This window comes from Callorhinus ursinus, unplaced genomic scaffold, assembly GCF_003265705.2.
Source record: "Callorhinus ursinus isolate GAN/ISIS: 27379988/994484 unplaced genomic scaffold, GSC_fseal_2.0 scaffold1, whole genome shotgun sequence".
Classification (NCBI taxonomy): Eukaryota; Metazoa; Chordata; class Mammalia; order Carnivora; family Otariidae; genus Callorhinus; species Callorhinus ursinus.
Window position 1 is genome coordinate 58,171,620 of NW_027397063.1, and position 27,990 is coordinate 58,199,609.

The window sequence follows — 27,990 nt, forward strand, 5'->3', positions numbered from 1 at the left end:
GGGAATGACTGCAAAGGCCCGTGACATCCAGATCCCACAAAAACATTCTTAAAGACGCGACCAGGCACTGTGCGGGGCTGAACCGGGCTCACCGCCTGCATAGTCTGCGCGTCACGCACGTCCCACACGCTCCGCGCGTCATGCAGGCCCCGCCCACACGCCCAGCGCATCACGCACGACCCGCTCGGTCCGCCTTCAAGTAGCCCTCGTCCTGCCTGCCTGCGCCGTCCGCCTCTTTCCTATTGCGGGCGTTTGGTGACTTTGCGCCCGCGCTGTCACCGCCCGGGAGGCGCTGTCGGGTCAGCGGAGTAGGCAGTCATGGAGACCCTGCGCGGCCTGCGCCAGGCGGCGGGTGAGACGCGGGCCGGGCTCGGGGAGGTTGGGAGGCCACCTTGGCTGCTGGAGATTGAGGAATCCTGCCGCTTCCCAAAATCTGGTAGTTGCTCGGTTTCATCGCGCACTCTCAAGTGGCTCGTAGTCATACCCCAATAATGGGAAAGAGCAAAGGCTGAGCGAGCAACTGCTAAGCAGGTAATGGGGGCTGGCCCAGAGAGACCGTCGCTCCTGGCCCTCCATCCACCCAACTCCCACCCATTTAACGAGCCCTTGCTCCCCGATCCTTATCAACCCCCCCATCCCCAGTGGCCTCTGAACTCAGTTCTTAATGCACCTGCCATCCCTAGAACTCCCCCGTTGTCTGATTGATTCAGCTTTTCACCCTAACCTCTCCCGTCCGTAGCTTTGCTTGAGTCTTGAGTCTCCCCAGCCCTCCACCATCTCAAGAGTTTATCCCGACTCTCAGAAAAAACCTTTAGTCTAGGGTTTCCTACCCACTTAGTGTCTGATTGGGAAAGGGATTTAAGGGCCTACAGAATAATAGTAATTGTTTTCCTAAAATGGGGGATACATTTCTTTTAAACAATTCTACGATTAAGTGCTTTGAATTTTTTGGAGGAAAGTGTTATGTAGAATCTGCAGTTTATTTTTCTAGTAGACATTTGTGTAATGGGTATTTGGAGTCAGAGCTTAATTTGTCTTCTTGGGGAACCAACAGAGCTTAGTAGGGGCTGAGAAATCAAAATGTTTGCCGCTTGGTTTTTTTCTAGGCACCAGGGCAAATCACTTTTGATCACCTTTATGAGCTTTGATAAGGTGTAATGACTGATCTTTTATTCCTTGGTAGCAAATTATTAAAGAGTTGTTTATTTCCAATTTTAAAGGAAGAATCGCCCCAAACTTGCCTGTTGAAATAATGTAAATGTACATTGCAAATGTAAATGAAGTAATGTAAGAAAAATTTATCTTTTATATTCTTATTTTGTGTTCCAATGGAGAATGGACTGGAAAACATGTCTCAAACAGAAGAATATTATATACTTCCTTTAAAATAAACATTCCCTCCACTAAAAAAGATTGATTCATTGATTTGTTCAGCTCTGTTGGACTAACTTACCTAAAATCTTTTGTGTACATCCTTTTGACCTGTTAGCTGTTACAAGGTAAGTGAAAGAATCATTGCTCTGGAAAAAGCTAAAATAGACTGAGTAAAAGGGACTTTGACTACATAGGAACTAAGACCCTAGGGTTTTAAGTAGTTTATCTTCCTGCCTTGAAAACATATTTATGCATTATAAAGATTCCAAAGCCTCTTTGCAGACTTTTGATATTTAAGAACCTCACTATTGACCACTCAATCAAAACAGAATTCCTTGAGCATTTTAAGAACAATTTATTTTATTCCAGATAGATCCACTAAGAATGTTACATGACAAACTCTTTCCAAAGGACCTTCTTTGAATGTCTCATGTTTTGTGAGCAACTCTAAGCAATTTGCCCTTTCACCCACTTGTGTCTATTTTATAGCTAAATACTTTGACATACATTATTTTACTTGATTGATTTCTTATAGTACCCTTCCTAGGTAAGTCTTATCATCCATTCTCCAATGTACAAGTGAATAAACATAGGTCAGATGGTTAAATGACTTGTTTAAGATCATTTAGCCATAAAATGTTAGAGCCAGGAGATGAGTAAGTGCCTTCTAGTTCAGGAACTTGTGCTCTTTGTTTCATTCAAGATGCTTATTCAGGATATGTGTGTACTGTGTTTGTCATGGTTAATTGAGTTTGATGTGAAATGGAAGAATCATGAAATGCAGATATACTTGTGAAACAGAAGCACACATTTATGTGCAAATGGATTTTCAAGTAAGAAGACTGATTTATCAGGCAACCTTAACCAAAGGAATCGCAGATCAAATAGAAACCTAATCTAGGCATGCTTCACTTATCCAGAATATTATTTAGACTAAGATACTCTAGGTGAGTGAAATTTCAAATAGTCAAAGCTTAATCCTTTAAACGATGGACCTTTTTTGAATTACTTCTGTTGGAAATCTTCGCTGTACTTTCTTAGCAAACAGAATGTAGGTTTTTAAATCTATCATTTTGCAGATGTAGCTGGAGATACAGGTCAAAGTTGTTAACTTGTTGTTCTTGGACCCCTTTACAGATGAGTGGTCCTGTGAACCTCTGAAATTATATTCATATTTTTATGTTTTGGGAAGAGAGAATCTATAGCTTGCATCCATTCCTTAAAGCAATCTGTGCTCCTTAAGTTAAAAGGCACTGATAGAGTGATTTGGAACTAAATGACTACTGACCCATACTCCTGTGAGTTCCATGAGGGTAAAGACTGAATTGTTTTTACTAAATCCTTAGCACTTATCAGTGTCAAGCTCACAGACAGGCAGTAGATATTCTTGGGAATAATTATTATTTTTTTTAAAGATTTTATTTATGGGGTGCCTGGGTGGCTCAGTCAGTTGAGCATCTGCCTTCAGCTCAGGTCATGATCCCAGGGTCCTGGGATGAAGCCCCGCATCAGGCTCCCTGCTCAGCGGAGAGCCTGCTTCTCCTTCTCCCTCTGCCTGCTGCTCTGCCTACTTGTGCTCTCTAACTCTCTGTCAAAAAAATAAAAACCTTAAAAAAAAAAGATTTTATTAGAGTGAGCGAGCACGAGCAGGAACAGTTATTACTTTCTACAGAGTAATTAAGTCAAAAGAATAGAATGGCTTTACAAGAATGTTCACACCTTCAGAAAAATTTTCTTGTCCTAAACTTTGCTGACTTACCAACAGATTTTAAAATGATTTTATTATTATACCAATACAGTGGACCATGGCCAGCATCCTTGTCAGTTTAACTGACATTCCACAGCATTAGAATCGAGATAAGGTAGAAGTCATGTAGTCTAGCCCCCTAATTTTATAGATGAGGAAACTTAAGGCCTCAGAGGGGAATTTACTTCACCTCAGAAGAGTCCTACAGGTACAGAGCTGGGACATAACCAATATCTCCTGGCTCCCATTCTGATTTTCTTTCCCCTGCATTCTGCTCCTTCATTGTCATTTCTGTTTGTTTTTGCTAACCAATCCTAAATGAGTACATGCCCATTTTTCTTGCTCCTTGGCTTTGCTTATCACTCCCTCCAGGGCTTGTCAACAGGTTTTTATTGAGCACACACTGTGTGCCCTGTACATGACGAAAGCTCTAAAGTGTGTGGACTCCCACTTTCCCTAGGGCTGGAGTTTGTTGCAGTGAATGAATATACCTATATAATAATCTGGAGAGCTTATGCAAGACAGTATATATTAAGTTCTGGATTAAAGAACAGATTTTAAGTGCTGCCGTGGTGCTATGGAGCCAGTTCCTATTGGCTTTGTGCACATCTTTTCCCAATTAGTTATGTTACATTGGTAGCTTAAAATCTGCCGTGGTGAGGGTTATTGAAAAAACACTACAAATCAGGGCTTTTCCTCACTGATCTCCTCCCAAGACCCAACATACCACTGGCTTTAACAAAGGAATCAAAGTGTAGGTTAAAATTACTGAAGGCTTCGTTGCAACAGAAGGTCTGGGAGAGAGGAGCAAAAGTAGGGGCAGTAATGGGTCTGGAGAGGATGTGGAAGGAGGAAGGATTACCTTGGATTTCAGTCAGGAAGTAATAGATAAGGTGTGGCCTTTTGAGGGTTTTGGACCACTTGAATTTGGGCAAAAAGGAAGCCTTCCAGCAGTAGTCATTAAAGAAGCATTTTTGGAAAATTAACATGGTTGCTACCTACAACACGAATAGCTACAACCTGAGAAGATATTACAGAAATCCATGTGTGAGGTGATGATGGCAATGCCAAAAAAAGAATATATCTAGGAAGTGTTTTTGAAGAAATTGGTGTGGCTCCGTGAGACCTAGGGTGATTAAAGGAAGACTGAAATTTTTGAGGTGGAGGGCTGAAGGAGTGTTGCCTTGTTGTCTGAAATAAAGGTAAGCAGGGATACTGCTGTGGCAGAGAGTGTCCATGCATTGTTGAGTGGTAGGTGGCATTGAGTTATAGGCGAATGTGGGACCTCTCAGTCAAAGACCAGGGGACAAAGGAGGGGCGTCCTCCCTGAGGCAGATGAATGTGGGATAGAGGCAAAGACTGAATCCTGGAGGCCTGACATAGTGTAAGTAATAGGAAGTGGCAAAGAGGACATTAAAGATGTAGATCATAGGGATGCCTGGGTGGCTCAGTTGGTTAAGCGATTGCCTTCGGCTCAGGTCATGATCCTGGAGTCCCAGGATCGAGTCCCAGGATCGAGTCCCGCATCAGGCTCCCTGCTCAGTAGGGAGTCTGCTTCTCCCTCTGACCCTCCTCCCTCTCATACTCTATCATTCTCTCTCTCTCTCTCAATAAATAAATAAAAATCTTAAAAAAAAAGATGTAAATCATAGAGGTCAGACATGAAGGGAGAGAATGTGGCAGTATAATGTTAGGAGAGACAGAGGCCTTGCAGAAGGCTGAGATCAGTAGAGTAAAATAGCTTCAAAGATGGGAAGAGTAGAATCAAATGAGCTGATGTTGAGAGTCTAAAAAACATAGTCATGGGACTAGAAAGATCACTAATGTTAGAGCGATTTTAGTAAAATGAGTGGGGGAAGAAACATTATAGTAAAATGGGTAGTGAGGCCAAGGTAGCAAGTTAAATACATGCCACTTATTCAGTCATTTGAACTACGAAAGGAAGGAGATTAGTATTTTATTTATAGGAACTGTTGAGAACAAGTGATTGTTTTGTCAAAGATAGCGTACCCTCAGTGCCACTGTAGTATAATGAGGCAAGAATTCTCATCATCTACAGGTAGAAGTGTAAATCGGTTCTGCCTTTCTGGAAGACAATTGTTCTATTCTTAAAAAGGTTCATATTTTATAACCCTGCACTATCAGGATTCTATATAAGAAATAATCAGAAATGCCATCAAAGATTTATGTAGAAAACTGTTCATTTGTAATAGTGAAATTTGGAAACATCCAGTTAAGGGAATGATTGAATTCAGGTTATAGCCATATGTTGGATGTTGTATAGCCATCAAAAGTATTTTTTAATTAGTATCTTGGAAAAGTACTTTGACATAAGATGTAGTATTACTCGATTATGAAAAATGTGTATGTTATATATAAGCATAGGAAAAAGTCTGGGAAAGATACACCAAGTTGTTATCTATCCCTGGACGATGTGATTATAGGTGTTTTTATTTTTCTTCATACTTTTTTTTAAGCTTCCAAGTTTTCTGTAATGAGCAAGTATAACTTTTATAATTTAAAGTTTATTTTTTTAAGAGCAGGGAGACATTTGGCAGGAAAGGGGCTGAGGGAAGGATCTAGAGGTGGTGAGCTAAGTTTGGTACAACATCCCTCAGTAAGAGGGATCACAGATGGAACAGTTCACTAGTTTAGAGTGAAGGAAGGCCTAGTATTCTTACAAGGCTGCAGGGAAGAATGAGAAAACAGATGGAGAAGCAGGAAATCAGTTTCTATCAAAAAGCAGATTTAAGGGGCACCTGGGTGGCTCAGTCGGTTAAGCAGCTGCCTTCGGCTCAGGTCACGATCCCAGGGTCCTGGGATGGAGCCCCACGTCAGGCTCCTTGCTCAGCGGGGAGCCTGCTTCTCCCTCTCCCTCTGCCTGCCACTCCACCTGCTTGTGCTCTCCCTCTCTCTATCTCTGTCAAATAAATAAATAAAATCTTTTTTTTTTTTAAAAAAGCAAATTTAGGTCAACAGCTAAGGCCAAGAGAGTTTCAAATAACCACTATTGGGAATGGGCTGGAATGTTGATGGAAGGGGGAAAAAAATCAAGAAATGGCCCATCTCACTGAAGTTTGGCCACCAGATACATAGAATTGCAAGACTTTTTCCAGAGTTTCCTCCCCACTTAAAAACTGGCCAGGTTCCAAAGGTTTATTTATAAATCTATTTTTTTGAAGTCTAAAATTTTTTCCCATAGAAGCAATGTTACAAATGGTGATTAGGGTTCTAGCCAGCCCACAAAAGTTCATAATGTCAATCTCTCTTGCCATTTTTCTTCCCCTAGTATTTTTCACATCTGTTAGGTCCTCTCCATTAGGACCTATAGCTATCTTATTTCCTTTAAGGAACCCACTGGAACCACAGCGTTGTGACACCACCTAAAAGGAGGTTTCTATATTTATGTCTTGCAATTCCTGCTCCCTTTACCCCTACTCGTCCCTCGCGCTGGCCTGTCCTGCATTCTGCACTCAGATTTACTTTATGAAATCACCCTTGTTATTGTCTTTTTCCTGCTTAAAACTGCTCTGCCTGTTTGCCAAATCCTTTGGGAGTTTGGCAGACAAAAGGACTTTCACTGTGAGGGAAACATGGATAGGCACAGTACCCAGAGCCAGAGTGAGTTAGGCCAGTGTCTTAACTTACTCCAAGCCCTAGAACATCAGCATGGACCTATTAAGAAGGCAGTTAGGTTTCTGAGCCTTGGGAGCCTGGCAGGCAGATTTGGAAATCTCTGTTGCATACAAGAGCTGGGCAAATCACAGTGTGAAGCCAAAATATTCCATCCTTTTCAGAATAATTGCAGATAGGAGAAATCAAGGCTGATCATTAGAAAAGCTCAGAGTAAGTTAATATCTTAGGTTCATTCGTTTGTTTTCTCGTGGCCGGCCTTTAGAGTAGCCCAGCTTTGCTTATAGTGTGGTTTCTCTAATTTAAATGAGTTCTGAGTAGGAATAAGATCTCTCACTTCTCGGGGCACCTGGGTGGCTCAGTCATTAAGCGTCTGCCTTCGGCTCAGGTCATGATCCCGGGGTCCTGGGATCGAGCCCCACATTGGGCTCCCTGCTTGGCGGGAAGCCTGCTTCTCCCTCTCCCACTCCCCCTGCTTGTGCTCTCTCTCTTGCTGTGTCTCTCTCTGTGTCAAATAAATAAATAATCTTTAAAAGAAAAAAAATCTCTCATTTCTCTAAGCGAGATAATTACCCTAACTTAGTCATTCTTCCTTCTAGGTCTACTGAGAAGCTACAAACATTTGACATACAATTTCATCATAATGATATAAAATATAGTATCAATTAAAGGGTGTATATGTATGAGCTTTGCAGTTGTCAGGATAAGCATACATTTAGTTTTGTCCTCCTGAGACTTAAAATTGATTTGATTCTCAAAACAAACTTTGAATGTTCCTTCCTCAGACTTGCCCTTTCCTATCACAGCAAACATTTTAGGACTAGCAGTATCCTATTTGAATTCTAGGAGGATTAAATAGGCATTTGTGGGCTAACATGAGAACTGGCTAAGTATTTAGATTAAAAAATCTTTCCATAGGACATGGAAAGGGAACATCGTTCCCCAGAAACAAGCTGCTTCTCCCAGCCAGGGTCATGGTGGCTCCCAGCCTTCTGGAACACTAGGAAAAGTGAAGGTGGTTGGGCAAACAGTCTTATAGCAGTGCAGTAGGATCAGCCTGGTGGGCTCTGGTCATTCACTGTGAGCTAATCAGACAGTGGTCTTTTACCCGTGAGGGGTAGTCAGCTGCTGTGGAGGATGGAGGAGGGATGTGAAATACAGCCTTTTCCAAAGGGGAAGAGGAGGTCAGGCAACTGTAGAACAATTCACAGTGCATATCATTAAGTACTGAGTAGTGTATGAGTCTACATACTCTCGTAAAATCTGAAAGTTGCGCATACAACTCTACAGAGATTCCAAACTTTCAATGTAATGAGTTATATGTTATTGATATGCAGAAGTTAGAAATAAAGCAGAGCTTCTTTTCAGTAAATTAGTTGTTGAAAAGAGGGATTTTGAACTCGCCAGAGACCACTATTAAGCTCTGGAGGTGTCCTGGTCATCCAGGTAACCTGTGCTCCAACAGGGACTCTAGCTGATCGTGTTGATCCTCAAACATGGCAGCACATTAGAATCACTTAGAGAATTTTAAAAAATATTTATGCCGGAGTCCTGCTCCCAGACACTGGGATTTAATTGGATGGACTTGTGCATTTTTTAAAGCTACTTTGGTGATTCTTATATGCAAAATTTGAAATTCACTTTTCTAGAACACTCCTTCTTAAACTTTAGTACGCATAAGCACTTAGAGGGCTTATTAAAACATTTTTCTAGGCCACACTCCAGGTTTGGGGTGGGGTCTGAGAATTGGTATTTCTATGAAGCTCCCAGCTGAGGCTGAGTAAATAGTACTGTTCTAGACTTCAGAATATGTGGTATTGGTTTCCATGTGTCTGGCACATAGTAAGTACTCATCAACTGTTGAATGAATGTGGGTATCTATTTGCTTCTTAAAATTTAATGTTCATATGAGTCATTTGGATATCTCTTTAGGGGGTGAATGAGCTTTGCAACTGTCAGGATAAATAATCAGATCAGCTCCTATGTACCTTTAGCTTTGTCCTCCTGAGACTTGATATCTGATTCTCAAAACAAAAATAAAAATGCAGACTCAGATTCTGTAGGTCTGAGGTGGGAGCCAGGAATCTGCATTTCTCTAACATGCTCCCAGGTGATGTCAACCACATTTTGAGAATAGCAAGGTGTGACAAGATACATACCAACATGTATAATTTTCTCATCTCATTTCCACCAATGTCCATTAGTCAGATGACCTTCATTTTTGTCTACCCTGAATTGGGCACATTTCCTACTGTATCCCATTCGTTTCTTTTTCTGTCTCGTTCCAAAAGCATATTGGAGTGCAAGTGAGAGAATGACATTTTTATAGAGATAACATCAAATTATCGCTAATTTTAAAAAATAAATATCAAGTAATTATAAAATATTTATAAAACATGTATAAAGTAAAAGCAAGATACAATTAATACCCAAGTACTCATTTTTTAAAAATATTTTTATTTTGGAATAATTTTAATTTACAGAAAAATTGCAAAGATAGTACAAGAGTTCTGTGTACCTCTCACCTGGTTGCCTATAATGTTAACATCTTGTATATAGTGTATTTTTCAGAACTAAAAAATTAACATTGGTATATTACTGTCAGCTAAAGGACAGACTTTATTTGGGTCTCACCAGTTATTCTACTGATGTCCCATTTTCTGTTCCAGGATGCTACATCCCATTTAGTTGTCATGTCTCTTTACCTCTTCTGATCTGTGACAGTTTCACATCCTTTGATTTTCAAAATCTTGATAGTTTTGAAGAATACGAGTCAGATATTTTGTAGAATGTCTCTCAGTTTGGGTTTGTTTGATGCTTTCTCATGATGAGACTAGGGTTATGGGTTTGAGGACAGAATAACTAGCACAGAGGTCAAGTGTCCTTCTTTCGGTACACAATATCCACATGATGTATGACTGGTGATTTTAACCTTGGTCAGTTTGTTTCTTCCTTGTAAAGTTATTGTTTTTCTCTTCCCATACTCTGTTCTTTGGAAACAAGTCACTAAGTCCAACTCACACTTTCCCACAAGGGGAAAGGAATCCAGGAGGGAGGAGTATCTAAGTATTTGGGATTTTTCCCAAATGGGGAGATTTGTCCCTTCTCCCTCATTTATATATTCAGTTACCATTTATATCAATATGGATTCATATATTTTATACCTTAAGTTATAATCTATTACTATGTTATTTTGTTGCTCAAATTATTCCAGGTTAGGCTGTATCAGATCAGCTCCTATGTCCCTTTGCATGCCCCTATCCAAAAACATCCTTGTGTTTTTTGAATACTTCCTTTCTGGCCCCAACAGGGTATTCTAGACTCATCTTGTATTCTCTATGCTTCAGCCTAGAATCAGCCATTTTTCTCCAAGGAGCCCTAGTTCCTTTTATTAGATAATGGTATTTGGAAATCAAGATCTAGGCACTGAGTGTGCTTGTTCCTACTGAAGTGTCACTGATTCCAGGTCCTTCCCCTGGGTAGAGCTAGGAAATACATGTATGTATACTAACCCATGTGTACACACATACTTAGGATTATGTCTATATCTTATGTCTATCATCTCTCCATATACATACATACGTACAAATAACATATAACAAATAAATAAATGTTTATTTATATACATTAATAAACAGCTATGTAAAGCTAAAGGAGTTCGTACTGAATTCTCTGACTGATCCAGTACCACATTCATTCTAACCTTCTACCCTAGCTTTTGGAACTTCTTTCTCTGGGCTCTCATTATCTATCACTTATTTACTTATTTGTTCAGTCCTAGCCTACTTGTAGTTTCAGGATTGTTAACCCATGCTCCTATAAGAAACAAATTTGCCAACTAGAGTAGTGTCTATGTATAGTTCTTTCTGTCTTGAGTCTTAGAGTTTCCAGTCAAAAGGATGTTTTCCAAAGTTACTTAGGTCAGCTTCTTTTTCCCCCACCCTGAAGGTTGTGAGGTTAGGTCATGTTATACATTTCTAATACAGTTTGATACATTTGTCACAGTCTTCATTCCATTCTGGGATTCTCCCAACATCCTGCTTGATATTTTAAAATTTGCATATATTAAAGGTCTTTGTGATGGACAGTTTTATGGGTTTTGACAAATGCCATGATTTTATTTTTAAGCAAATCATTAGCACCTTCATAGTTAGCAACATACAACACACTTGGCAACTGATCTTCACACAGGTTATAAAACACTAAATTAGTTCATCTAAAAACCTCTTTCTCCCACAGCATTCATTGAACCTTCATTTATCATGTCTCAGCTCACATCACTGATGATTCTCTCCAGGAGTGTCTTGAAAGATTCTGAGAAAAAAAAGGCATCTCCACCTCTGCACTGTCCATCATGAGGTTGGAAAAGCTTTTTATGGAAAGGAAGGGACAACAAGGCAAAAGCCAGTACTTGAACCAGCCTCATCCCATCTGACCTACTACAGCCTCCAGCTTCTAGTGAAACCTCTAAGCTACTGGTTTTCAAATTGTGAGCCCCCAGAACAACAGTAACAGCATCACCTGGGAAATTGTTAGAAAGGAGAATTCTCAGGCTCCACCCACACTCACTGAATCAAAAACTCTGGAACTGGGTTCCGGTAATCTTATTTAAAAAAAAAAGAAGATAGTAGGAAGGGAAAAATGAAGGGGGGGAAATCGGAGGGGGAGACGAACCATGAGAGACTATGGACTCTGAGAAACAAACGGGGGGTTCTAGAGGGGAGGGGGGTGGGGTGATTGGTATTAAAGAAGGCACATATTGAATGGAGCACTGGGTGTTATACTCAAACAATGAATCATGGAACACTACATCAAAAACTAATGATATAATGATGTAATGAATGGTGATTAATGTAACATAATAAAATTTAAAAAAATTTATATTCAAAATGGTAAAAAAAAAAAAAGTCCTCTGGGTGATTCTGATGCACACTAAAGTTTGAGAACCTCTACTTTAGGTTAACCAGCCATTCATCAGTCACATCTGTAGAGGCAGCAGTGAGGATTCATCTTGACTTCCTGCTAGGGCCCAGGGGATCCAGAACTGGTCAGCCAGGGGCAAGCTGCAAGTGCAACCAGAGGGTTAAAGGGCTGTTTTTCTTTTGGTTTGTTTGTTTGTTTTTAATTGTGATTCACCAGCGGATGGAAAATTTCTGACTTCGTTGTCGGTAGGGCAATATATGTTATCTCTTTGAGACAGAAGAGGAAGTCTTAATGATACTAAAACTTTTACATGCTTTTTTTTGTAACTGCAAAATAACTGAAATCACATTAAGTACTTAACAATTATCTTTAGTGATTTCAGTTTTTTTAAAATTTTTTACACTTGTTATTTCTAATATGTACAATATGATCATATTTGCATGTTTTAATTAACATTTATACTTTAGGGAGGTAAAAATGATTGGCATCCAGTATGAGGTTGTAGTAAGAAAAATGTTGGGAGATATTTTCTGATCTAGGTAAACCTCTCATGTCTTCAAGTCCCTAATTTCACCTCCACCCCAGATACTTCTATGACTTCAAGTCTTACTCCCCTTACTCTGTTCCAACCACACTGGCCTCCTCTTTGTGGTTCCTAGAACCACCGTAGGGCCTTTACATGTAACAGTTTCTGTTTGGAATATCCTGCCAACAGATACCTGCATAGCTAGCTCCCTCACTTCCTTCGAAAGTGGCATTCTCAAAGAGAACTCACCCTACTAGTCTCCCTAAAATCTCCTACACACACCCCATTCCTAGCACACAAACACTTCACTTCATGTCATGTTCCCAGTGTTCATTTTTTCTCTGTTTTCAGTGTTCATTTACCATCTAACTATATGTGTGTGAGCACATGCATGCATATGTATATATACTTTGTTTCCGGTAGAATGTAAGTGTTACTAGCATAGATTTTTATCTGTTTTATATATTGTCTAGAACAATGCCTGACACATAGTAGGTACTCAGTTATTATTTGTTGAGTGAATATCTCCAAACATGCATTTATGTGACCGGTAGTAATTAGGGGTACATGATAGCATTTTTGCCTTATCATTATTACCCAAACTAAGCTGAGAGGCACCTTGTTTTTTCTTCTCCTGAATTGCCTCTGTTCTAATTAAGAGGGATGGGGAAAAGCAATACGTAAGAAAATAATTACAGCTTCTTTTTGCTTCCTGTGGATCTTGTAGCTCACTGCCAGTTAACCTTGCTCCTTTCTGTCTTAATGCCTGCAAGAAGGGAATGGGGCAGGCTGGTGTGAGATGACGCCTTGTAGGTCACAGTAAATAAGGGGTTCCCTGGGGAAGATGAAAAAGTCCTAGAGATGGATGGTGGTGATGGTGATAACAGTGTGTATATACTTAATGCCACAGAACTGTACACTTAAAAATGGCAAATTTTGTTATGTATATTTTACCATGATTAAAAAAAAACCCAAACACCGTGGTTCTGAAAGTGTAGTTTCAAATCATTAGTAGCAGCTTCATCTAGGAACTTGTTAGAAATGCAGATTCCCAGCCTCCACCCCAGAACTGTTGATTCTGAAAGTAAAGGTAGGAGTCCACAGTGCTTTGTGTTAACAAGCCACTCAGGTGGTTCTGACACACACTGATGTTTGAGAATCACAGCATTACAGCATTTTGTTTTAATCCCTAGAGCTATGAAAAACTATTGTAAAGTTTTATAGAATATCTTCATGCCCTGGTAACTGCATAAAGTTGCCTTGGTGAGAAATTCTGACCACTTTAGGGGTAAAATTGAAAAGTGCTATTGAAATGTTTTGAAAATTACTAGTTTAGCGCTTCAAAAAACAAACTTAAAATTTAGAGGGCCTGCTGTGTTTCAAGCGTCTTACCAAATGCTCTCACATTTGTTTTTCCACCTAACCCTCAAATCAGTCCTGGTGCAGTAAATACGACATTATCTACATTTAAAATGAGAAAAGGAGCGGAGATGGATTACACTGTGATTGATCTACTTTCCTCCTGGTGCACACTTACTGCCACTAGGTGGCACTGGTGGGGTGGTTACCCAGACCTGGGCAAGGCCTTCTGGGATTACAGACTTAGAAAATGAAATAAATGTGGCCCCTTATGAAAGAAATCAGAGGGCAAATAACCATAATCTTTATATAAACAGGTTCCAATTTCTGGTATGTAAGAGGATCTCTGAAAATCCACTCCTGTATAAAAGCAATGAGGGGCACCTAGGTGGCTCAGTGGGTTAAGCGTCCGACTCTTGATTTCAGTTCAGGTCATGATCTCAGGGTTGTGGGATCAAGCCCTGCATTGGCTCAGTGCCCAGTTGCAGAGTCTGCTTCTCCCTCTCCCTCTGCTCCTCCCCCGCTCACACACACACACTCTCTCGCTCAAATAAGTAAAATCTTTAAAAAAAAAATAAAAGCAATGAAAACACTGTGAAAAATTCTTAAAATCAATTTTTTCAGAACTAGTAAATAACCAGAGGCTTGTGACAATCTGAGTAGCATTTCTCCAAGAAAAATGACTTAAAACATGGTAAGAACAGCAAGCTTTATAATAGCTTTAACAGTTTTCTCTCTCCTTTCAGCTTCACAGTAGCCTTGAAAATGAACAGCCTCTCAGTGAAAACCTGCAGTTTTAGCAGGCACTGAAGAGAATGGATTTGGAGGTCCTTAAAATCCCCAGCCCCCAAGAATTGTTACAATTAGCTTGTCTGGCACTTCCCTGGAAACTCCCACTCACTGGGCTTGCCTGGTTTTCACCTGACTCAGCTAATTCACTGGGAACAGCTTCTCCCGACCCACTCCAGAGCATGCTGCAACAGGCACATGAAGCCCTTTGGCAAAGGCTGGCAAACTTGCTGGTGGAAAGCATCGAAGGACGTCCCTGTCCAATGGTTAGGTAACCACTAAACTAATACAACATAGAATACAAGGGACTATAGATTAATGGATTGAGAGTCCAGAAATAAACCCTCACATTTATGGTCAATTGATTTTCTATATTGTACCGAAACAATTCAACAGGGGGAAGAATTTTTTCAACCAAAGGTGCTAGGAAAACGATATCCACCTGCAGAAGAATGGAGGTGGATCCTTTCCACACATAATATACCAATATTAGCTCAAAATCGATCAGAACTAAATGTTAAAACTAAAACAATCACATTCTTAGAAGATAACATAGAAGCTTTTGTGACCTTGTATATGACACCAAAAGCTCAAGCAACAAAAGAAAAAAAAATGGATAAGTTGGACCTCATCAAAATTTGAAACATTTCTGGGATGGTGAAAATCTTTTGGAATTAGATGGTAGTGGTCAGTACACAACTTTGTGAATAAGCTAAAAACCACTGAATTACACTTTAAAAGGATGAATTTGGGGCGCCTGGGTGGTTGAGTCAGTTAAGCGTCCAACTCTTGTTTTTGGCTTGGGTCATGATCTTGGGGTCAGGGAGAGTCTGCTTTAGATTCTCTCTCTGCCTCTCTGTCCTTCCCTTTCCCTAAAATAAATTTTTTTTAAAAAAAAATAAATTTTATGATACGGAGTTACGTATGTATCAATAAGTGTTATTTTAAAAATCTTTACACAAATATAAACATGCCCATATAAAGTCTGTAGTAGGGGGCGCCTGGGTGGCTCAGTCGTTAAGCGTCTGCCTTCGGCTCAGGTCATGATCCCAGGGTCCTGGAATTGAGCCCTGCGTCCAGCTCCCTGCTCAGCGGGAAGCCTGCTTCTCCCTCTCCCAGTCCCCCTGCTTGTGTTCCCTCTCTCGCGGTCTCTCTCTCTGTGTCCAATAAATAAAATCTTAAAAAAAAAAAAGTCTATAGTAGTATCTTTTAAATTGTTACATTTAAATTTTTTTAACAGCAAGAGAAAAAAATGAAGAAATGTTTCTCACCAGCTTTGGGAAGTCCACCTCTAACCATATTTTACTCCTATTATCTTTTGCCTCCCCTTATTGCTCCAACTCTGAAGCTACAAAGATATTCAAGTTGGAGTTTGGAACTGCAAAGGTACAGACTATTTGTCTACTAACAGAGATTTTAAAAACTACTTGAACTTTCCTGTGAGCTTTTTTATCCACATAGCTGTGAGAGCACATTCTTGTTGCATTAAAGGCAAGTCTTGGGCATTCCTTTTTTGGTTACACAGAGCATTAGGCAGTGCCAGGACACTAATCAGATTTATCACTGGTACCTTTCCAGCTTTCTTTTCTGTTCCATTGTACTTCATAGCACTCCCCTTTTTCCATGTTCTAGGACTGTAGGGCACGTCTGATTCTGAATCCTATACCAGCCTTGGTCTCTCTCTTGTACCATGACTCCCATACTCAGAATCACCCCCCCCCTTTCCTCTTACCCTCATCAAAACTATTTCTGGCTGTCTCTGCTTTGAATTCTGATTAATTATGACTGATATAAAATTTTCATGCTAAGGCTGAAGGTGAAAGTGGCTAACTTTTTTTTAAACATTTATTTTTATTTTAGAGAGCATGAGCAGGAGGGGCAGAGAGAGAGGAAGAGAGAATCTCAAGCAGACTCCAAGCTGAGTGAAGAGCCCAGTGCAAGCAGGGCTCAGTCTCACGACCCTGAGATGAAACCAAGAGTTGGACGCTTAACCGACTGCGCCCCCCTAGGCGCCCCCCTGGAACTAAGTTCTTAAGCATACATTTGTTTTAAGAATGAATGCATTTCCTAGTTTTGTTCACTGAGAAGGCATGGAAACAATGACAAACTCAGTAACAATGAGTCTTCCTAAGGCATCTCTACTTTAAAGGAACCAGAGCACACTAAAGGAATGTCTGATTCCAAATCAGGGGCAGAAAGCATTCAAAATGAATCTGTAATATCATGTCAGAAAGTAAGGAAGCTATCAATGATCACTGAGCACATGTTGAAAGGACTCAGGAGCCAACATAGAAGGGTCCCTAATGACTAAAAATGAGACTGAGTATCAAAAGGAAAAATGACTGAAATGGCCTGGGGTACATGTGTTAAAATGCAAGAGTTCTTTATGTTATTTTTATTTATTTTTTTAAAAGATTTATCCACTTATCTGAGAGAAAGAGTGCGAATGTATATGAGTGGGGGGAGGGGCAAAAGGAGAGAACCTTTAAGCAGACCATCTGCTGAGCATGGAGTCGGACATGGGGCTCAGTCCCACAACCCATGAGATCATGACCTGAGCCATAACCAAGAGTTGGACCCTCAACCAACTGAGCCACCCAGGTGTCCCCGCCCCGTGTTATTTTAAAAGATCACCTGTGGAGGCTGCAAGGAAAGCAATCCATTAATTTGAAAACTGGCAAATGGAAAGAACCAAGCATTTATTCCACATTTCTTGTGGACTTTTACCTTAGGATAATCAAATAGTTAATGTAGAATAAGACCATTTTACAACCCATATTGAAATAATAGATCTAGGCAACATCATCAATGTCTGCTAAAAACATCAAATGAAAGGTTGATGGAGGTCTTTATAAGGTATGAGTCAGACTGATACAGTAGGATCAGTATAGTAGGATACAGTAGGAAGTACACAGTACCACCTGTGGCATATTCTTGCTAAAAATTCTAACCTAAATCTGATGAAGCCTCAAAAATCTGTTTATAAGAAAAAGAATTTAGAAGAGTATGTTAACACCAAGGGATACCATCCCCAAAATCCCAAATGAGGGAAATTATGTAGAACTAATGACCTAGCTTCTTCAACAAATAATAAGAAAGGAGGGGGAGATCTCTACAGGACACATCAACCATATTCAGTGTGCCCCTATTTAGAATAAACCAACTATTAAAGAAATTATAAGCCTATTGGGGAAATTTATTTGATCATAATATGCTAATATCAAGGATATAATATTTTTTAATTAAGCTAATGGTATTCTGGATAATGATTTTGAAAAGTTGCTGTTTTGAGATGCATACTGAAGTATTTATAGATGAACTAAATAGGATGTTTGGGATTTGCTTTAAAATAATTGAGTAGGAGGTCACCTGGGTGGTTTAGTCAGTTGAGCATCCACCTCTTGATTTTGGCTCAGGTCATGATCTCAGGGTTGTGAAATTGAGTCCTATGTTGGGCTGTGTGCTCAGCACAGAGTCCACTTGAAGATTCTGTCTTCCTCTCCCTCTTCCCCCTTCCCGACTCTCTCACTTTCTCTGTCTCTCTCAAAAATAAATAAATTAAATCTTTTAAAAATAAAAAAAAATAATTCAGTAGGGAGTTCGGGGGTGTTTAGATGAAACCATATTTATTGGCTTAATTGTTGACACTGGGTGGTGAGTACATTGGAGATTTATAATACTGATCCCTATGTGTACTTAGAATTTGGATTTTAAAAATTATATATATTATATAGTTTTATACATTTTTAATATACAATTTAAAAATTTTACACAATTCATGACTACATCTAAATTTGATTTCCAGTTGGAGAATTATGGCTTGGGTGGAAGAAGGCTTTCTTGAGCCCTTTGCTGGCCATTGCAGCCTACTCAGAGTTTACCAGAGTAGTACTGACAACTTGGCATCCTGGTTTATCACTTGTGAGAGGTTCTACTCTTTACCTAAACTGCCCAGTGCTATAATATGTAATATTTCCACCAGAACCATTGTTATGACAAGATACATGTGAGAAGTACTTTTGTAAAACTTACAGCTGATAAAATGTTTATAGTATAAATTTTTTTCTTTTTAATATTTATTTATTTGACAGAGAGAGAGAGACAGTGAGAGAGGGAACACAAGCAGGGGGAGTAGGAGAGGGAGAAACAGACTCCCCGCCGAGCAGGGAGCCTGATGCAGGGCTCGATCCCGGACTCCAGGATCATGACCTGAGCCAAAGGCAGACACTTAATGACCGAGCCACCCAGGCACCCCTATAGTATAAATTTCTAACTTTAACATGTATATTTTAAAATAGGACCAAGTATCATATTTTAAATACATGTGTTTTACATAGAGTAGTATATTCACTTTAAATGAGTTAATTTTTATCAATGAAATATATACTCTGTAGACATTTTTTATTTTGAGACAACATTAGATTTTCTTTCTCTGAAACATTTTTCTGTCTTTTCTAGGAAGTTATTTTAGGTTATATGAAAGAGGTGCTTCCTCATCTCTAAGACTTAGCAGAAACTCCGATTTGAAGAGAATAAACGGATATTGTGCCAAACCACAAGAAAGTCCAAAAGCTCCACCCTGTAAGTTTTTATTCATTTTTCCAGTTATGGACTAAGCAGTTCCCAAAGAGTGAAACAACTTGGAATCAAAAGAACCTAAAAGACAGGTTGTCCCAGGGGTTCCTATGTCCTTCCCTATCTTGTAGTTCATGCCTCCCAAATTGTACTTACATTGGCTCATATGAAGCAATGCTTTCTTCATTTTCCTCATCTGTCATTTTTATCTCTTGTTTCCGGGATTAGATTGGAGCTTTTTGTTGGAGAATAGATGCATCAAATGAAATAGTGATCTAGAAATGGTCTTTTAAGGAATCCCAAAGATGAACCAAATTGGGTAATGATATTTTAGGTACAGTACAACTAGGGCTAGCCTCTGGCTTGGGCATTAATTTCAGCCATCGTTAGTCTTATTCTTAACTCAAACCCTTGTCACTGTCCACTGTGGAAACGAGGAGTATAATATATAAACTGTAGGGTCCCATGAGCTATTTGCTTGTTACTTCTTCATGGGAGTATACTAGGGTCAGGCAGGTCTTGGTAAATAGAAAAGAACTATCCTCAAAGAATAGTTATCAAGAGCTTAAAAATGTTTATACCCTTCAACCTGGTATTTCATTTCTGAGGATCTAGCCTCAGGAATAATCCCTATATGTAGAAAAAAGCTCTGAATGTAAAGACGTTCCCATATTTTATATGTAATAGGAAAATGAGAACTAATCTAAATGTCAGATAATCTGGGAATGATTAATTATGTATGTTAGATCTACTTGATGAGATTGTGCAGCTGTTGGAAATGGTGCTTGTAAATACCATGCATTGGCATGGAAAATGTTTGTCATGATGTCTGAACAAAGCAGGATACAGAAGTTTATATCATGTGTAAGCACAGCATGATACATATATAAATATATAAATTTATATATAAATACACATATAAATCCCCATACTTATGGGGATAAGACTTAGGAAACACTACCAAAATAGAAATACAGTGATTTTGCTATGACAGGAGCATTACGGATAGTTTTTATCTTCCTTTTTTACATCTATACTTTCCAAACTGTCTTTAATGTACTCAAAATGAAAACAACAAAAAAATAACAACTATAGAGCTCTGCCAAGTGCTGGAAGGGTTAAAAGATAAAACGACAGCAATACTATTTCTATACTTCTAAACCTCTTTTCTCACCGTCAGTTTTTTATGGATTTTTTTCCTAGTGACTTGCCAGTTCCTTTCGCTGTTGCATTCTGAATAAGTGAAAAGAACAGCACAAGCAAAGATGTGGAGGCGGGAGGGAGTGTGTCGTGGAGGCGGCAGCGAAGGGGACGGTGTGGGGGCGGGAGTGTGTCGTGGAGGCGGCAGTGAAGGAGATGGTCTGCTGCGAGAGATGTAGGCAGTACATGGAAGCTGGATGCAATTGTCTCCAGGGTCCTTCCTAACCCTAACATTCAGTGATGCCCTAACTTTTTCTGCTCCTTTAGTGACTTCTCCTTTTTTTGAAAGACTTTCCCTTCCCGTCTGCTGTTGTGTGTCTTTCTTATTCATCTGCCTCTTTGGTCACTCCATTTTTGTCTGCTGCCCCTTTCTCCTGTTCCCTCTCTGGGGTCTTTATCACCTTCACTGGCTCTCCCTTTGCACCAATGATTATCTCAACTTTGACTTCATTAATGAAACTATTCAGATGGCATAAATTTAGACTCGATATTATATAAAATGCCATTCATGCCTTTTCTTTTCCTAACTGGTTCTTTGCACAGTCTCTTTATCTTGGTTAACAGTACTGCTGTTGTCTTACTCATTCAGGTTTGAGGTTCTTCTTTGATTCCTTCCTTGTCTTATTTTAATCAGCCTCCAAAATCTTTCGGTCATCTTCAGATGGACTTTTCTGTCTCGGTTTCACCGATACAACTCCAGTTCAGACCACACCACCTTTCTTGCATTACAACCTCCCATTTGAACTTGTTGCCCACTCTGTCCTAGCCTTCCTTTCTGTCTTCCGTCTATTATGCAGATTAATCTTCTAAAACATTAACTTCTTCCTTGCTTCAAAGTGTACAGTGATTCCCAAATCAGGTTTAAAAAGCTTAGCCTGGCATTCAGGGTCTTTTATAATCTTATTTTACCTTATAACCTTTTTCTTTTTCTACTGAAGTCAAATAAGCTTCTCATTGTTCCCTTCCGAGTTCTTCTTAACCTTTATATCTTTGTTTAACATGGTGTTCTTTCAACTTTCAATGGCTAGGAAATAATACTTTTATTTTACCTCAGTCCCCATGGAATTTTGGAACCTCATTTGAGAAATGAGGCATCCTAAGAAATTCCATTCAAATAAAGCTCTAATTAGCTTGAGGTTTCTCAATGTTTCTGTTTCATGAATAGCTAAAAAGCATAAATAGCATTTTTTAATTGCTAAATTTGAGAGTTATAACCTCAAATAAGGTATCTTGTCTTGTTTTTCTCACAGACACTTACAGCCACAAAGTGCCATTACACAAACCTACACACTGGGAGAGGAAGATCCTGGTATGGTCAGGTCGCTTCAAAAAGGAAGATGAAATCCCAGAGACTGTCTCGTGAGTGCTAAACATAGGGGTTATAAGCAGCTTTTTCTTCCTCGCTGATTTCAAAGACAAAACAGTTCCTCTGAGTCTGACTATTTAAAAACTTTCAACCAAATTTTAGAATAGTTTTCACTTCTCAAAATGTTTCCTCTTTGGAAAGTACCTGCAGTAAAAACAGTGCTGGAAAATCTTGTATCTTATCATTGATATGTTATGTTGTGCCTAGTGGAGAGCTGTCGGGTACTCTGAAGTCAACTGATTGATTTCCTCTCCGAGCTACAGAAATATGACTAAGCAGTGATGTTCACTGTTCTTAGCTTATTTTTTATCTGGGTATATCAGTTAGGTACCATTGACAATAATTAATGGTTATATTCTACAAAATCCACTCAAGTATTCAACAATAGGCATAAAAGTATTTAAGAGCAACATATTCTCTTTCTGGGATCCCAAAAAGCATGCTTCCTGTCCCTATCACCAACTTCCTTAAACCCAGCCCTGGCTCAGATCTTAGGACTTTTTCAGAGTCTGTGGATGAGTATAGATTCCTCTAACCCAGGGTTTCTCAACCCCAGTGCTATCAACATTTTGGGCCAGATAATTCTTTGTTGGTGGGAGCTGTTGTGTACATGGTAGGATGTTCAGCAGCACCCTTGCTTGGCCTTTTCATCCCCCAGATGCCAGTAACACTCAGTGAAATAGGTCTCCAGACATTGCCAAATGTCCCCTGGGGGGTCAAAAAACAAAAAACAAAACAAAACAAAACAAAAAAACCCTGATTGAGGACCACTGCTCCAGCCTGATGTTAAAGACCCTGATTGATTTGCATCTTGGCCAAGAGATGCTGAGAAGCAGGTGCAATCTCCCCTGTGAGGCGTCATCCCCTTCGGAGACAGGGACTTGAGACAAAGCTCCTAGACGTTCCCTTCTGGTGAGAAACTGTTCCTGGACCTTCTGGCTTCTGGTTTCAAGGCATGATTTTAAACAATCTGAGTTCATTCAGGGTATCTTTTCCCAGGAAGAGAAGTGTTATTTGCTTTTTTGTTTACCAGGGCTTTAACATCCATTCTGCTTCTGCCTGTCAAATGAAATAGCACATTATTTTCACTAAAATTATTTCAGCAGGAAAGCCCTGGTCCTTCTTAGCTAGAGTGATAGTGTACTCTCCTGGAAAACAAGAGCAAGCTGAAAATGACAATGATATTAAGTTCTTTTTTTTTTTTTTGAGATTTTATTTATTCATTTGAGACAGAGAGATAGAGAGCACAAGCAGGGGAAGACGCAGAGCAAGAGGGAGAAGCACACTTCCCGCTGAGCAGAGAGCATGATGTGGGGCTCGATCCCAGAACCCTGGGATCATGACCTGAGCTGAAGGCAGACGCTTAACCGCCTGAGCCACCCAGGTGCCCTGATAATAAGTTCTTGCGTGTGTCTTAATTTCTTCCTGAATATTCCAGGAGAAAACAAGCTGCTGCATACCCATGGTCCTAATAGGTGCTATATAGATTTTACCATGGAACACCTTCCTCAGTCTGCCTTGGGGGTGGTTCCAAGATCCCCCTCAAGCCCAGATTACTACCAAGTCACCCTAGAATGTTCTGCTCTGAGCCTGGGCAAGTGTTCATCCATATGCTGGTAGTTTGGAACAGGCACTGCTTAACTTGTCCGTTATGATTGCTTCCTGTAGCATGGAGGGCAACCTCATGACCTTATTTAAATGCATTTTACTTTTTTAATATAAAATACTTTTAATGTATAATACATTATATGCATAATAATACATTATATATATAATTTTTTTTAATTTTAATATAAAAAAAATTTTTTTAAGAGAGAGAGACCACTGGCACAAGAGCAAGGTGGGGGAGGGGCAGAGGGAGAGAGAGAATCCCAAGCAGGCTCCACGTTCAGTGAGGAGCCCAATGCGAGGCTCCATCCCACGACCCTGAGATCATGACCTGAGCCGAAATCAAGAGTTGGATGCTTGGGCGCCTGGGTGGCTCAGATGGTTAGGCGTCTGCCTTCGGCTCAGGTCATGATCCCAGAGTCCTGAGATCAAGTCCCACATCGGGCTCCCTGCTCCTTGGGAGCCTGCTTCTCCCTCTGCCTCTCTCTCTTTCTGTTTCTCATGAATAAAAAAAAAAAGTTGGATGCTTAACCGAATGAGCCACTCAGGCACCCCAAAATGTAAAATACTTGTAATGAAAAGTAAAATATATTACTTTTCAGGAGTATCACAGCACTTTAGTTGGACATGCCAGTTCACATAAAATATTGTCAACATGGGTAGTTAGTTTGTGGTTGGTGGGCTCTCAGATGCTCTTAATAGAGCAATTCATTGTTCTTAGCAATTGTCCCTGGTTCCTCTCACTACCCTGCAGGCCCAGCTTCAGTGCCTGGAGAACTCCATTCACATTGCTGCCTCACTGGGTCCCAGCTCTTACATCACAATGTCTGTGCTTTCAGGCTTCTCCTACCACCTGCAATGCCTGGACCCTGTATCTCCTTCCAAGCATTTTTAAAGTACTTTTTTCCTCTTAATTTCAAAAGTAATGTGTGTTAAAAATCTGAGGAAAAAAAAGGAAAGATGGAAGTTAGCACTTTCATCCCATCATCTAGAGATAATCACTTCCTATTTACACCCCTACTGGGAACAGGCCAGTGCTCTGTCAAAGGTCCATTTGGCCTCTTCATGCCTTGCCCTGAGGATATACTAGACTCACGTAACAGAACCGCAACTCACTGCCTACATACAGAGTCACAAAGGTGGAGTGGCCTTCTCTTTAGACTGTTCCTTGGTAGGCCTCTTAGCTTTCACACAAGAATGATAATCCAACCCTCAATTTTCGGTTAAGGCACATAGGTCTGTATTCAGTGGACAGGTTCAAAGAGGTACTTGCCAAAGAGCACAGTCTCAAGTTCACCGTCATGCAGATTCAGCAAAACATTAGTTAAAAGGTAAACATTAAGGGAGCATTGCTTAAAGGATCTTTCTGCTGTTTCAGATAATCTCTGGAATCTATTCCTGGTTCTAAATCTAAGTATTAGATTTAGATTATTAAGTCTCTTCCTGGTTCAAGGCAGAGAGCAAAAACTTGGGTATAAAGAGCATATTGTTTAACTTTCTCCCACATTTGTTTTCTGAATTGTGATTTGTGTTGAAATGCACGAAACTCATGAAGCTCATTGGAGTATCTGTTGTCAGGATATTGTTAGACAATCACTGGATCATACAACATCTTCTTAAGAACCACAGGAAGAAACAGCTCCTATTTTCACTTTTAGCATTGGCTGCTAATGTGAAACTTGAAAGCCAAAATTGGGGACCACCATAGCAAGCATAGATTAATACACCTTGCCTTTTTTCCCCCCTTTGTTCCTGGATCCACTTTCTGTCTTCACGCTTTCTTCTCTTTTTCTTACTTTTAAGTTTGTGCTATCTTACTGGATGTTATTTTAATTAGTTTAAAGTGAGTTGTGAAAATGCCTCATCTTCCCCAAAATCCTACAAGATTTCCAGGCCCTACATCTTTTTTTTTTTTTTTTTTCCTATTTGTGGTACCACTCCACTTCTGATTTGTGGTACACAGAGTTTTATTTCCTACTGGCCACTTCAGAAAGAGAAAAGTTAACTTTCTCTCATAATCTCATTGTGTTTCTAGGTTTGAGATGCTTGATGCTGCAAAGAACAAGATCCGGGTGAAGGTCAGCTATGCAATGATTGCCCTGACAGTGGCAGGATGCATCTGGATGGTTATTGAGGGCAAGAAGGTGAGCATGGACTGCCTCTCTGTCTCTGTTTTCTACAAAGGATCTAAAGGAAATTAGGGGTTCACCCTCATATTTATTCTCTTGAGAAGAGGGGGCTACTTTCTACATGAGAAATGATAAGAAACAAAATGAGACACAGCAGGGACAAACCTGGGATGTCATGCCTGGGGATAAATAGCAAATCCTAATTTTGGCAAGGTAAAGGACTAAATTAGTTTTGCATAAAGTAAAAAAAAAATTGTTTAGTTATCACAGATGTCATAAATAATGTGAAACCAGAAAAATGTCCCTGGTGTATTTAATGACAACACCGGCATGTCTGTAAAGCACTTCCAGTACGTGGGCATATTTATCCATGCTCCAACTGCCTTAGCCCTGGTAAGCATTCTAGTCACTCTTCTGGATTTGAAGCTCAGCCACATTGGGCCATATGTGTAAGGACACTAGCTCCTAAACAAGTACATAGGCAGTTAAGGCCAGAAATACTTGTTTTAACCTGCATCATCATTAATAGCTATCATTAATTGAATACTCACTGTCTTCTAAGCACTTGGATTTTCTTTCATTTGAACCTCACAATAGCATGACAAAATAGGTACTATTATTAGGACCTCATTTATAGATGAGGAAACATAGCTTAGAAAGCTCTGCTACTTTGCCCAAGGTCACACATATAAATGGCAGAGCCAGAGTTTGAACCTAGACCTAACTGAGGTGATAGTAAAATTATTTTAATCCCACTTATAATAATAATCCCACTTCTTAAGGGCTCATTATATAGCAGGCAGTTTAACTCAATATCCTAAGAACCTAAGCAGTAGGTTCTCTTATTATCTGTACTTTATAAAAGAGGAACCTGAAGCTTAGAGATACTAAATCATTTTCCCAAAGTCACATACCTAGTAAGTGGCAGGATAAAAATTTAGAGCCAAGTTTGCAAGTTCCCAAACTCATATAATACTATCTTGTGATTAAAATATAGGGTTTTTTTTAATATGAGCAGCACTGGTCAAGCACTTATTTTAATACCATGTCTAATTTTATATATCGCAGCTTCCATGTACAAAGGGATGTCTTATATCTATTATCAGATATTAAAAAGGTTCTTCTACCAACTCAGCAGTAACTGACTTCCCTTATCCCCAGTGAGTGCAGAGTAAAAGGAAATGAACTTCTGGCTCTCTTCAGACTTTTGGAGTGGAAAATACTGACCATTTAGACGGACCTTATGGGAGCATGAAGGACAAGTGTGCAGGACTGAGTGAAGTTCTTTTGACATCTCTTTCTACCCCACTTCAGATTTTCTTCTGGTTTCCTCTTGGACTTCTCATGCTTAGTTCTCAGACTGAAACCTACAGAAGCATGTGGACAGGACATAGAGGCTTCCAGAATTCCAAGAAATCTGCATTGCTTTTGTATACTTGATTAGACTAAGCTGAGTCTGAATACTCTAGAAACAAGTTACCCCTTGGGATTTCTTCTAGCCTCATCTAAGGGTATACACCATGTGCTTCAAGAGAGTTTCCCTCCTTTATATGCCAGAAAACCATCTCATTTGTTTTACGTAGAACTATCCATTTCTTACAGATGGTAAATGCTACTAGAATGAAGAATTTTTAGACTTACTGCTATTTGGAAGAGAGAAATTAGCCGTCGTATTTTGTCCTCACCATCAACTTACCATTCCTGTTCTCCTCTCCCTTCCCATACCTAATTCGTTACATGTGAAATTACGCAGACATAAGAAAATTCCTCCTTATATATAGGGTGCTAGTTTATTTGGTATAGAACTTTTGAAACTGGTCTGCTTATGTAAGCTTCATGGGCATGTAACAGGGCACATGGAAACAAGGGAGAGGATGGTTGTCTCCCCCCCACTGCTGTTTGCTGTCAAAGGATGGCGTAGTGGGATAGATACTAGTCAGAGTCATCAGTCACAGTATTTGGTGAAGTCTGGGATCCCCAAAGCTGAATATTTTTGGTAAAAGAGGAGTAAGGAGTTAGAAGGGTATGAAAGTATACAAATGAGTTGGGGGAGGAAAAATGGTAGCAACAAAGAAAAGGAAAAGAAAAAAAAGATAGAAATGGAAACAAAAAGGTATTCAATACTAAAGAGAGAGGAAAAAGGAAAAGATAAAGGAAGAAATTATAAGAGAAGAAGCTAGATTTAAAGAAACAGGCCAGAAAGAAAGAGAAGGTAGAGGGTGTGGCATTTCTCTCATGCTTGACTGGATGGGCTACTGGACTGTGAAGTTTTAGAGGAAGCAGAAGGCACACGGAGGGGGCTTCTGTGCTCAGTGTGTCCACGGCAGAGCATTCTGGGCCTGCGCTGCCCTAGTTAATCAGCTGACATCAGTGCAGGGTAATGACATCCTTCCCAAACCCGCATAAATAATCACTTGTTCAAATTTGTTTCACTCTAGGCTGTCAAAAGAAACGAGTCTTTAACAAGCCTGAACTTAGAAAAAAAAGCTCGCCTGAGAGAAGCAGCAGCTCTGAAAGCCAAAACAGAGTAGCAGAGGTATCCGTGTTGGCTGGATTTTGAAATTGCAGGAATAATGTTGCAGCAATTAGCCTGTATTAAAAAGAATACAGTATGAGGATCCATTTCATGAAAGTATGGTTTGCACAGACTTATAATTTCCCCCATTTTTGATATAGTGGGACAAATAAATTTCCTTAAATGACTTGTCTATATTTTTGTGGCTTGGATCCAGGTTAAATGCAGCCTTTCAGCTTTTTGGAG

General features: G+C 39.8%; 1 protein-coding gene across 3 annotated transcripts; it reads left to right on the forward strand.

The window, feature by feature from the left end:
• Nucleotides 1-175: 175 nt before the first annotated feature.
• FAM162A (family with sequence similarity 162 member A) lies at nt 176-27,931 on the forward strand. 3 transcript variants are annotated; one of them, XM_025875116.2, is made up of 6 exons: nt 15,589-15,737; nt 16,212-16,378; nt 18,810-18,932; nt 21,377-21,485; nt 25,136-25,244; nt 27,668-27,931. In XM_025875116.2, exons 1-6 carry the CDS (start codon nt 15,604-15,606, stop codon nt 27,758-27,760), a joined length of 735 nt encoding a protein of 244 aa, XP_025730901.2. In that variant the 5' UTR covers nt 15,589-15,603; the 3' UTR covers nt 27,761-27,931. The 3 variants fall into 3 exon arrangements, with proteins under 3 accessions (XP_025730906.1, XP_073750385.1, XP_025730901.2); XM_025875121.2 differs by lacking the exons at nt 15,589-15,737; nt 16,212-16,378 and adding an exon at nt 176-352; XM_073894284.1 differs by lacking the exons at nt 15,589-15,737; nt 16,212-16,378 and adding an exon at nt 14,383-14,622.
• Nucleotides 27,932-27,990: the final 59 nt, after the last annotated feature.